We start from the raw sequence: 12285 nt of genomic DNA on the forward strand, positions 1-12285 counted from the left end.
ATATATATAAAAAAAAATATGAGAGAGAAGATATATATATATATATATATATATATATATATATATATATATATATATATATAATTTGACTCTTTAATTAAAAGAGTTTTTCGTATAAATCATTTGTTCAAATTTTTACAAATTTTTTTAAGACATATATAACACCTTTTAAGTTGGTAGTTCAAAAACTAATTTAAACTGTCTAGAAAAAACTTTTTAATTCAGGTTTTAAAAAATTCATTTTTAAAATAATCGTCTTAAAAAGTAGATTTTTAGGGCAACTGTCGTTGCAATCATTTTAAAAGGAGTAAATAATTAAATAACTCCTAAAATTGTAAGAGTCGAGTATTTATCTCTGGAAATTGAAAATAGATAAATAATACATTGACATTGAAGGGTCGAACAATATAATCCCTTCGTTTGTTTGTTTTGTTATTGTGGTTGATGATGACATTAATAAGGTTGCTGAGGACGTTAATAGTTTACGTGGCGAGCCTAACTTTTAGCTTATTCATTCTCGCGTAAGAGATATGTTAATTTGTCTGATTTTGGAAATACGATGGGCTAATTTGTTCGATTTTTTAAAACAAAATTAAACCTCAATTTAAATAAAAATGATGTCATCATAGCAATTGTAATATGTCCATCTATATAATTCATTCTTGTTATTCTTCCATGATTTCATATCTTCTTATTCCAAGAACCTTCATTTATATGATTTATTCTTTCTCCTCTTTTAAGGTGTTCAAATTGTAGAGAAAAAAAAATCAAAAACCACTTATTCTTCTTCCTCTATAGGTGAAAGCTTGAACTCGATAATTCACAAATGTCATTGAGATAGCAAAGTTGTTGCAACTCTTCGAATTATCTTCCATAGTTATTTTTCGTTGCAACAACTCTAACAACTTTTTTTTTTTTTACAATGGCATTTAAGAATCATTAGTTCAAGTTTTCACCCATGCAGGAAGAAGAATAAGTGGTTTTTGATTTTTTTTTTTCTCTTCATTTTCTACGATTTGAAAACAATTAAATAAGAAGAAGAATGAATTATATAAATGAAGGTTCTTGAAAAAAAACTTATGAAATTATGGAAGAAGGACACAAATGAATTATATAGATGAAGATGTTACTATTGCAATAATGACAGAGTTTCAATTTTTTTTAAAATTGGGTTCCAATATTGTTTTTAAAATAAGACAAATTAATCTCTTATTTCCTAAATCGTATAAAATTAGTCGCTCTCATTTGTGACAATGGATTGATTAACAGATGAATTCGTCTTGTAAGTAGTTAACGTCTACGTCAACCTTATTAACTCAACAAAATAATGAAATGACTATATTATCGGACGCCTTTTAATTCAAGGTGTTATTTGTGTAATTTAGTGATTCACTTGTTTAAATAATAGAGCATTTTCAATTTAATGTAAAAATGTAAGTGTGACTATTTTTTCCACGATATTCTATATCATTTTGTTAATAAATTTAGAACCTCACAATTATTTTTAAATTTCTTTACTATTTGATCTACATATTTTTCAAATTTGACCGTTAAATTAAAATATTATATTATATAAATTTTTAACATAATTCAAATAAAATTTATAATTGTGTTAGAGAGTATAATTTATGGACTTAAAATTTGTCTTGATTATTTATATATAATAGATCAAATTACATCTTAAGCGGGGGAGTTATTAATAGCATATTTGAATTGCGTTAATACTTTATTTTGTTATAGTCAAGAACGAATTCTCAAGAAAGTTCAAACTTAATAAAATTCAAACCATTTAGATATTAAAAGTTATATGAAACTCTAACTATGTTCAATGACACTCTTTAGAATTAGAATTTAACGTTTCTCGTAGTATATATAACTAAGATAATTACTTCATATATATAAGTTTGATAAAAAAAAAAAAAAGAGAGAAATGAATTTATCCTCTAAAATTTAACTAGACAAACCAAAATTAATCAAGTCATCATCTCAATTATTAAAACGATAAAGTTGTTGACTAACACTATTTAAAATAAAATATAAGAAAAAAAGAACTTTTTAATATATTTAATTTAAATTTTCAATTAAATACATTCATTTTTCAAAATCATTTTTTACAACTTCGTAGTTGTGCAATTTAATTATCGTATAATTTATTATATTTTTGAAGATAAAATAATATAATAATAATAATAATTATTGTTAAAATTTGAAGTGATATTTAATCAAATGCTACCAATACAACTAAGTTTCAGCATTGATTACCGAAAGAAAAAACGTGTAGTAGTAATATTTAATTTCAATTTAATGCATCCACCAGCGTTATAAACGATGTTGACTCAGCGACGTCGTTTCAGATCCGGAAATTCCAACACTGTAGTAGAAATAGTTTAAGGTTGTGCAGAAACAGATATACAAAATACATCATCACTTCAACTTCACTCTCAAATCCCATCACCAACCTTTCCGTCCTAATCCTGTAAGCAAAATTCTCCTTCGTTTTTTTTTTCTTTTCATTTTCTAAGAATCTTTAATTATTTTCGGTTTTCACTATTCAACAGTATTTTTTCCTTTTGTCTGATGTATTTAATTTAATTTGATGAATAAATAATAATAATAATAGTTTTGCAGTGGAAGAAGATGGGTTCAAAATCTGAGACTTTCACTTTTGAGGAGGTGGCTAAGCACAATAACAAGAATGATTGTTGGATCATAGTCAACGGAAAGGTCAAACTTTATTTTTTTTTAGGTCTAACTTGAATTTATGACTGAAATTTTATATTGATCTGTTTTACTTAGTTGATCTGTTTTTAGTTTCTGTGATGAATCTGATGTGTGTTAATTGCTAACCTCAAATGCATATGAGACATTTTATTGAGCACAAGACTTTTTTTTTTACTTGATTTGAATGAGAATGATGTATGATATGAATATGATTATTGGTATGGTTTTGAAAGGGGATGAAAATTAGGGTTTGAAATATACTCTTGACTTTTTTGCTTCAGCATAGTTCACAAATTTGGCTAATGAGCATTTCGATCTGTCAATAATTTTTTATCTCAAATTTGCATTGTATCTCATTTTTTACAACATCTGTATTATCTGTTAAAAGTCTTCCCACAAATTGGAATGACTATATTGTTTTAAATCCTATCGAGCCCAAAACCTACCAATCAATTTTCACCCATTATTATTATCATGAAAATTTCAAAGAAAGAATCCTTGAAACTCCAACCTCATACCCTATAAAAAATCCTTCAAATTGCATCATATTTCCACCAAATTTTCATAATGTCAACTGTTTATATTATTTTGCATCTCAAATGCCTATAAAACCCCTGGTATTTGAGAGTCAAGAAAGTGTAGAATTTCTGTTTGAAAGGAAATATATGAAATAAGGAAAAGTAATGGAAAAATATTTGACATGAAGTTCTTTACATGGTTTATTAAGAGTAATTATATTGTGGAACAAAGACTTTATTTTTACAAGAGTGGAACAAAGTTATCAACTCTATTAGCTGCAATGCAAAGACAGAAAAATGGTTATATATAAATGATGTGTACTGTTCACAAGACATCTTTGTTATGTATGAATACATATAGTATAATATATTAGCTCCATGACTGGAACCTAGTCCTACCATCCTTCACTTTTTAGTAATTTTGAGACTTGTCATTTGTCAATTTGTCCACCATTTTTTAACTTGTAAGTTGCGTAAACTTGAGTTTGATAACCTTGCTTCGGAGAATCTAATTTGTAGACTCAACATTATAAGCAACCAGCTGGTAATAGATTGATCATGTCCTGTCCAGTATCATGTTGACTGAAAAGTCCCTCATCTTTTATAGTACATAAAAGAGTAATTGAAAAGTTGATGTATTTGGTCATAATTTAAGATCAAATACATCAACTTTTCAGTTATCATTTCTATATGTAATACATGCTCAATGTTCTCAATGCCTCTAATTTCTTTTAACAGCATTTTCCCCTCTTACAATTGATATTTAAAAATGAAAGTAGAATTTTCTTTATTGGGCATATGTTTCAAATGATGATATTTCATTTTTGGGAATAACTTTCTGAGGAATGTAATGGTCGGAATTCTATTCCCAGGTACTTATTGAAATAGTGTTTGACAACTTGTTTTAACATTCCTCGCTCCTGTGAATAAGTTTTCAAACACCATTTTTTAAACTCGAGAATAAATTCTATAACCCTGTAACAAGCATGAGATTACACATTTATGCATTCATTCATGTGAATGTATTTAGATTACACGAAACAAACATTCTAGACTTGTAATTTTATTATTATGAGTATATACACATTAAAAAATAGTTTACCTAACTTGCATTCCATTCGAACAGGTATATGATGTTACCCCATTTTTGGATGATCATCCCGGAGGTGATGAGTCTCTACTCTCTGCTACAGGTACTTAGTTTCTCTTGGTTGGTTCATTTCATTATTCTGCAAGTTAAAAACTATTTCCTTATCTTAGTAAGAAGAAAGCAAGAAAAAAATTAGGTTTATTTGGTTACTCTTTTTAGTTTATCTACTAACATAAGTCTTGGTGAGCCTGTTTTAAGAGAGCTTTGGGAAACAACCTATAACATGTCCATAAACAATTTTCAACTTATTTCGATAAGCTATTTGGGATAAGCTATTTCGATAAGCTATTTTCGATAAAATAGTTTGATTTTATTTTGTTATAGAAATAGCGAGTACGTAGGTATTTATATGATAAAAGATTATATTGTAAGTGTTTAATTAAGTTGTGTATCTAAACAGAGTTTTAATCAATAGAGAAACATAGAAAATAAGGAAAATTCTAATATGGATCACGGTTCACAATGAACGAGTACTTGAAAACTGTTTAAAACTTCAACGACCACAAATGTTTAGACGTTAATAGTTATCTTCATTTTCATGATTGAGATAGTGACTAAAATAATACTAGTTTGATAAAAATAAGGAAAAGTAAATATGTATCTCATATTGAATCGACATCAATCAGGTTAGTTACCGTGTTATCCATAGAAACGGCGAGTGTCATGAACTATTACTTTTGAAGAGTATTGTCGACCGTCGTTAGAATTTTCGATGATTTTTAAGTGTTGATTTACGGTGGACAACTTATAAAGGTGATCCATTATATAACTCACTGGAAATAATGCATAAACTAAGAATTTGTGGTGTTTTTACATAGGGAAGGATGCCACCGTCGATTTCGAAGACGTTGGCCACAGTGATTCAGCTCAAGAGACCATGGCAAAGTACTTTGTTGGAGAGATTGACAACACCACTCTTCCAGCAGTTATTAAGAACAAACCAATACACCCATCAACACAAGCACCTACCATAAGCAATGAATCTTCTGGATTTTTTTTGAAGTTCTTGCAGTACCTGGTACCGTTGCTGATATTGGGCTTTGCATTTGGTCTGCAGTACTATGGAAAAGAAAACAAGTCCAACGAATCATAAACTTTGAATTTGAGCTTTGGCTATAGTTTTAGACTTTAAGTATACTTATATTATTATTCATAATAATCTATCTATATCAAAGCAGAATCATAAGGCAGTATTGGTTTTTTTGGAGTATTGTTTTTTTGGAGTATGGTTTAAATAATGGATATTTTAGTATCTCAAAATCATGCAGTGTTTTTGTATTATTGATTTGCTATGGCCTCTTATTCCAATTTCGTGTCTGACTTAACTTATTTCAACTTAGTCCCTTCATCAAAATTTTAAAATAGTCTTTAACTTTTTTCAGTGGTAATCAAGTTAATCTCTCTAGTAATATCAATTAACGGACCGTTAATATCAATTAACAACGTTAAAATTAGTGTACTGATACATTAACTCCAACATAAGAAAATCTTGAAAATCTATTTGATACTTTTTAAAGTTGAAATGTTGTAATGTTTGTTAAACAATGATGGGGACTAAATTGATAGATTTTAAATTAATTATACACCAAGTGAAAATAGTCTTTAAAAACAAAATCACAAAGTCTCTTTGCTCGTCAGAACTATAACACAACCAGAAATCTTATAATTACTATCTTCCTCACTTTCATCAAAAAGAAAATAAGCCAAGTCTTTCTCCCTAGCCAGTTGTTCCTCCCTAGCCACATCTTCAACCACTATTTCGGTTTCAACATTTGTTCTTCTCCAAGATAGTGACAAAATATGCTAAAGATCCTTATTAATATGATCCCAATAAATATTAATCTTATTCTTTGTCATTCTTTAACAATTTCATGTCATCCAAATCTAATTCGAGTACCCTCTACAGTAATCTCATGAGTCTATGACAGCAATTACACTTTCTCACCATTTCTTGACTGTCAAAGACATTAAATATATCCACATCCAACTCTTTTTCAAACTTTCTTTTTCTCATCCACATATTTCAATACACTTTCATCATTCCTTACAAAAGTACCTCCATAGAGAATAATCATTGATATTTTAGTACTCATTTTGCAACAAAAAAAAAACTTTACCCATTAACATTAAACAAAAGCAACAAATTACTTACATACTAACAAACTGATAAGGGAATCGATCAAAACCAAGCATCATTCAATAAAGATAGCAACTTATCACATACTACAACAATCTATAGCACATGAACATAAAAAATCATACACCTTACAACAAAAATAAAAAGAATCAAACAGTAACCCTCATTCAATTTTTTTCACTAAACTAATTGCTATTACAAAATGAATATTTGGTTTAAAAGTTAACAAAAAAAAAATAAAAAAACTAAAAAAAACGCATTGCAACGTAGGAAAATGATTTGCAGCTGACATTTATGATCGAACAATAAGCTGAACGTGAAAATGGAACAAAACAAAAAAAAAAATGTTTTGATATGGTGATGATGATGTTTGCAAGAATGAATTTGAGAGAATGCAAACGGTTTATTTCCAAGGTGTGAGGAAAAAAAATACTAGTTGAACTTGTTTCTACGAACTATCTTTTGACTTGACGAGTATAACTAATTTAAAATATGTCAATTTAGTTCCTAACAATGTTGAAAAAACATGCCAATGATTCAACTTTAAAAAATATCAAATTGGTTCTCAAGATTTGTTTATATAGAACGAGTTCGTCGCCAGTTTTAACATTGTTAGTTAACTAGTATTGACATAGGATTAACTTGATTAACGATGGAAAAAATTAGGGACTAGCTTGAAACTTTGACAAAGTGAGAGACTAAGTTGATACAAATTAACAAGACTTAATTGCAGTTTTGGTCCCTCTATTTTTATCTATTCATGAAATTAGTCCCTCTATTTTTATCTATTCACGAAACTGGTTCATCTATTTTAAAAATTGACCGTTTTCATCTATCTCTCATATTTTTGAACTAAAAAAATGATGGTTTGACATATTTTGAATAACATGATATACAACCATATAGATACTTAGATACATTAATTATTCATATGTCATTAATTAAATTACAAATATGAAAACTTTATGAAGTTGAAAATTAAGTTTTTATTGTGTTTTATTTGGATTTTATAGGTGTTATCATTTTACATCATCGTATCATATAACATGTTATTTAAAATATGTTACGTCGCTATTTTTTAATTAAAAAATCATATGGAGGGACCAATTTCATGAACCAGTAAAAAATACATGGATCAATTTCGTGAATTAAGGATGAATTGATATTTACTCGCTCTTATTCATGTTAGTTGTTCATCTAAACAAAGATCTAATAATGTCTCATGAATATTTCGAAGTAGATTTTTTTATTTATTTTTTTTATGAAAAATGGATGGATTTTGTTTAAGTGACTAATGCAAAAATACTATGTTGTTACATGTTTATACGTAGGTTTCAGTGGCCATCACTAAATAAATTTCAAAAAAATTATTTTATTATCTTTGGACTATGATTTCTATTAAGTTACAATACTGAGCTAATGTTATTTTTGGTCTGTAGAGATTCAAAAATATATAATTTTTTAGTTATTATTACTATTATTATTTATATTTTTTGTTAATACACTTTTTAATGCAAAGGAAAATGAAATAAATATCACTTTTTCTAATTATCCGTGCTTTATTAAAGGTATGCCCAGTGGCATTTTTTATCTACTTATTCCAATTTTATGAATAATTTAGTTAATATATGCAAGAGTATTAGGATAAGATAATTAAGGTATTTTCTAAAACATGTAAATGAGAGTTACCTTAGTGGTTAAGGATTTGAATTTAGATCTCCACCTCTACCTCGCTATTTGTATCATAATCATTGTAGGTTTCGACTAACACGAAGCAATTCTAACGTGTCATAACATTTGAGGCTAACGTTTTTAGTTAAAAAGAAAGAAGAAAAACAAATACAACAAAAGCAATTAAATTGCTTCTTATTGCTAACACAATAACCCTCTTTGTTTTGGTGGAATCACAAGTACATTTTCACAACTAATATTATTCCTTTCTAGAGACCATGCAAAATCTTCCTCTCATAATGAATTACTTTGACCCATCTCAAAGAATTCTTCTCATATTTTTCCAAAACCTTTTTTTTTTATTTTTTTTTTAAGTATTTTACTTTTGTGAAGGAAAACATTTCCACTATCTTTGACAATCACTTTGTGTAGACCCTTTGAAAAGTTTATATATATTATTATAAAGTTCAAAGATTTGGTCCCCCACCTTAATGCAAATCCATGACAAAATGTGTCATTTAGTTGTATACATCATTGGACCCCTCTTCCTTTGCAAAGATAGAGGGCAATGGGTAGACGCAAAATCTTGTTTGTCCCACTTTGTTTGGCCCAAATATCAACTCATAATTAGTTACAACAAAATCCACGAATGAAATTGTCCCGCTTGTTATGTATATCATCAATTGAATATTTGGTTGGGGTCACCTTGCTCTTTCAACTTTATATTTAGTTTCTTTTATACATTAAACAATTCTAAGTCTTTTCATTGTAATAATACAAATCTCTTTTTCCTTTTGTTTTTTTATCTGTATGTTTCTTTTACTCACCTTCTTTTTTCTTTCATATAATAAAAGATGGATATGATCGATTTTAGATTTTTGTGAATTAGACAGCAACAAGATAAAGACTCGTTGCTTTTATAAATCAGTGTCCTCTCTATTTGATAGGTTTTATATAAATCTAAAATAAATAGAAACGCTAGGCTAAGATGTTTATTTTGTTTTTATTTAAAGGTGCAATGTTTTAAAATTTAAAATCAAATGCACAATCAAATTTATAGTGAAACATTTAAATCATGGTTGAGTTCATTCTACCACGGTTAAACTAGATGATTAATAAATAAAAAATCTACCAATAGTAATATTGTTATGTCTAATATATGTATTACATTCGAATGCAACACTTGATAATTTTGTGCTAATTTTTTTACCTTTTCATCTAACAATACAAATAAAAACTCAAAAAGTTCATAAAGGAAATGATACTGGGAGTGGTACTGAAAGATAAGTTTTTTTTTTAAAATAATCAATTTTAAAAAATTTCAAAATATTAAGTGCAGTATTTTCAAGATTACTTCTTTCGTTTTATTCTGATTGTTTAATTTCAATGATAGACTTAAATTCATTTATTCAAGATCATTTTAAAAGTATTATTTTAATACTAAAATTGAGTCTATAATAAAAAAATTCAATTTTAATTATTAAAAAAATGTGTAAAATAAATTTATAATCTTTATAAAATTTCAAAATTTTATTTTAATTCTTATATAAAAATTTTCAATTTTTTAGTCCCTATTTAATTTTTTTTTTGTAAAATATTTATATTTTTATCTTCAAAAAAGTCTCTAAAATCAGAATAAGGACTAAAAAGTATGGAGAGTCCGTAGGTCTTGGTTCACGGGCAAATGACTCGCCCTACATTTATTAATTGAAGTTTATTGAAAAATGAAAAATAATTTAACAAAAAAATAATAATAATAAATAAGATATTTAAGATGAATGATATATCAAGTAGGAGGACTTTTTAATAGAAGAGATGATAGTATCAATTTTCAGCTTTGGATTTTACCTAATTGCTAAGATTTTATTTTATGTGCTTCTCTTTTTTATTTACGTTCACTTTTCTTTTTGTGCTTCCATCTCTTCGTCGTCACTATTATTTGTTTATCACCGCTTCATATTCTTTTCTCTTTTAAATTTAAATTGAGTCATATCTTTTGTTGTACAATATGAATTTTATATTAGCATGAAATGGTGGTAGGTACTGTAAAATTCATGTTGTAGACCAAAAGATATGACTTTGATGAAGTTATATTAGCCTTCGACTTCTATTTGGATTTTTAATAATTTTTTTTGTCATTTTGTTTTGTAGTGAGATTTTCATTTGTGTTGTTATTATTTGGGTAGACATGAGAAATCTGAAAAAAGATTTAACAAGATAAAAATTAATTTAAAACAATACACATAAAAATATAAAATAATTGGATGAATATATAATGTATAAAATGTTGAGATTTTTTTGTCAAATACTAGAAATTAATATTTTGATCTCTCCCATTAAAAATCATCTCATTTGATATATTCTTTAAAATAAATATATTTTTACATCTCATTGATATACCCCTTAAAATAAATATATTTTTATATTTGTCAATTGTTGAAACATTTATTAGCATTTACTTCAATTCACATCATCCCAACTTGCTAAAGATTACGTTTTTGGAAAAAATAAAAAATTGACATACCATTAAAAAGCAATAAATATATAAGATATGTATCTGAACCATATGTTTGATACAATACGTTTGGGCTCATATAGAAAAGTATCCGTTACTGTTTGCCAGAAGTTAATGGAGTGTGATTTTGCTAAAATATAATTATTTTTTAATCAGAGATTATTAATTATTAAGCATTTTTGTGCAAATGCACATGGCAAAGAAAACGATACAATCCGAAAGATAAGTAGAGACAATCCTTGATGAAATAGCAAAGATAGTGTGAAATACTTATTTTCCTCAACTAGCTATGATGTTAATTGGAAGTAATTTAAATGTGAAATTATTTTACTGATTCTAGTAGAAAATTTTCAAAGTACAACAAAGCAGCTTATAGTTATGTATTATTATTTGTTTCTTAGAATGAGATACATCCTTATTAGTGATCCACATAGGATGAAGATTAGTCTCGCTGCATGTTTTTAGGTTGTAAAGTTCAAAATTATAAAGATTATTAAATAGAATTTTCCTGCTTCTATATTTAGAATTTTGGATGAGTCAAAAAAAGATTTAGAATTTTAGAGGGATGCAAAATTTTGTATAAAATGCATCAATATTCTCTACCAAAAGCCATCATATTTGAAATTACATATTATTAAAGAGTATGTTCCTGTTTCTATATTTTGAATTTTGGGTTAGGAAAAACAAATTAGAATTTTGATTAAATGCAAAATTTTGTATAAAATGCATTCATATTCATTTACTGAAAGCCGTCAAATTTGAAATTAGAGAAATAAATTTGTTAAAATAACAATGCTTATTCAAAAGAATAAAAGATATATAAAATTTAGTCAAATATTTCAATTAAATTATCAATAATTATAATTCATATCTAACAAAAGGGGTCTCTATCAAGCACATCATTAGTCTCCTCTCTCAAATTTTAATCCTATTTTCTGTTCTTTTTTTCTCTATAAGAGAGGAGTGATTTAGAACAATTTTTTGATATAGAATTAACTCTTCAAATCAATTTTGATTTTATTTTATTTAAATAAATAATTTCTACACAATTTTTTATTTGTTATTTCGTTATCCGAATACGACGGTTTTTGGTTTTCTCTCTTAATGCGACGTTGTATTGTTCCTTTTAGTTCAAATTGATAAAATAGTTTTGATTGCTTACAAATTCCAATCAATGAACTTTGTGTCTCTAACATTATAAACTTGAAAACACAAATATTCCGAATACTTGAATTTTATCATAAATATATACATTTTATCGTTTTATGTTATGTTATCGTTTTACACTATTAACTTACATGTTGTGAATTTGCTCGTAAATTATTTTTATTAAATTTAAATTTATATCAAATTGATATATTTTACAATTTAAATCAATAAATATTTTCTTTCGGCAAAAATTCATTTTTCAAATGATATATTCCATTAATAAGGATACTCGTATACATTCTCCTTATTTGATAACCTAACATACTTGTCAATGCCATTGGATGGTCATATGGAAAAAAGGCCTAATCATAATATAAATAATATATATATATATATATATATATATATTAAATAGATTTAAACA

The 12285-nt window shown here is 26.7% G+C and overlaps 1 protein-coding gene across 2 annotated transcripts; it reads left to right on the forward strand.

Moving 5' to 3' along the window:
• The first annotated feature begins 2319 nt into the window (after positions 1-2319).
• LOC101510538 (cytochrome b5) lies at positions 2320-5670 on the forward strand. 2 transcript variants are annotated; one of them, XM_004510575.4, is made up of 4 exons: positions 2320-2476; positions 2629-2724; positions 4366-4432; positions 5208-5670. In XM_004510575.4, the coding sequence occupies exons 2-4, from the start codon at positions 2638-2640 to the stop codon at positions 5480-5482; spliced, it is 429 nt and encodes a 142-aa protein (XP_004510632.1). In that variant the 5' UTR covers positions 2320-2476; positions 2629-2637; the 3' UTR covers positions 5483-5670. The 2 variants fall into 2 exon arrangements, with proteins under 2 accessions (XP_004510632.1, XP_004510633.1); XM_004510576.4 differs by having other exon boundaries at positions 2321-2476; positions 2621-2724.
• The last annotated feature ends 6615 nt before the right edge of the window (positions 5671-12285 follow it).

Source organism: Cicer arietinum, chromosome 7 (assembly GCF_000331145.2).
Source record: "Cicer arietinum cultivar CDC Frontier isolate Library 1 chromosome 7, Cicar.CDCFrontier_v2.0, whole genome shotgun sequence".
NCBI lineage: Eukaryota > Viridiplantae > Streptophyta > Magnoliopsida > Fabales > Fabaceae > Cicer > Cicer arietinum.

What these genes read in the sequence shown, in the direction of transcription:
- LOC101510538 (XM_004510575.4), top strand. Translation starts at nt 2,638, where the DNA reads ATGGGTTCAAAATCTGAGACTTTCACTTTTGAGGAGGTGGCTAAGCAC. An exon ending in GGATCATAGTCAACGGAAAG is followed by an intron (nt 2,725 to 4,365) that starts GTCAAACTTTAT and finishes CCATTCGAACAG; the next exon opens with GTATATGATGTTACCCCATT. An exon ending in GTCTCTACTCTCTGCTACAG is followed by an intron (nt 4,433 to 5,207) that starts GTACTTAGTTTC and finishes GTTTTTACATAG; the next exon opens with GGAAGGATGCCACCGTCGAT.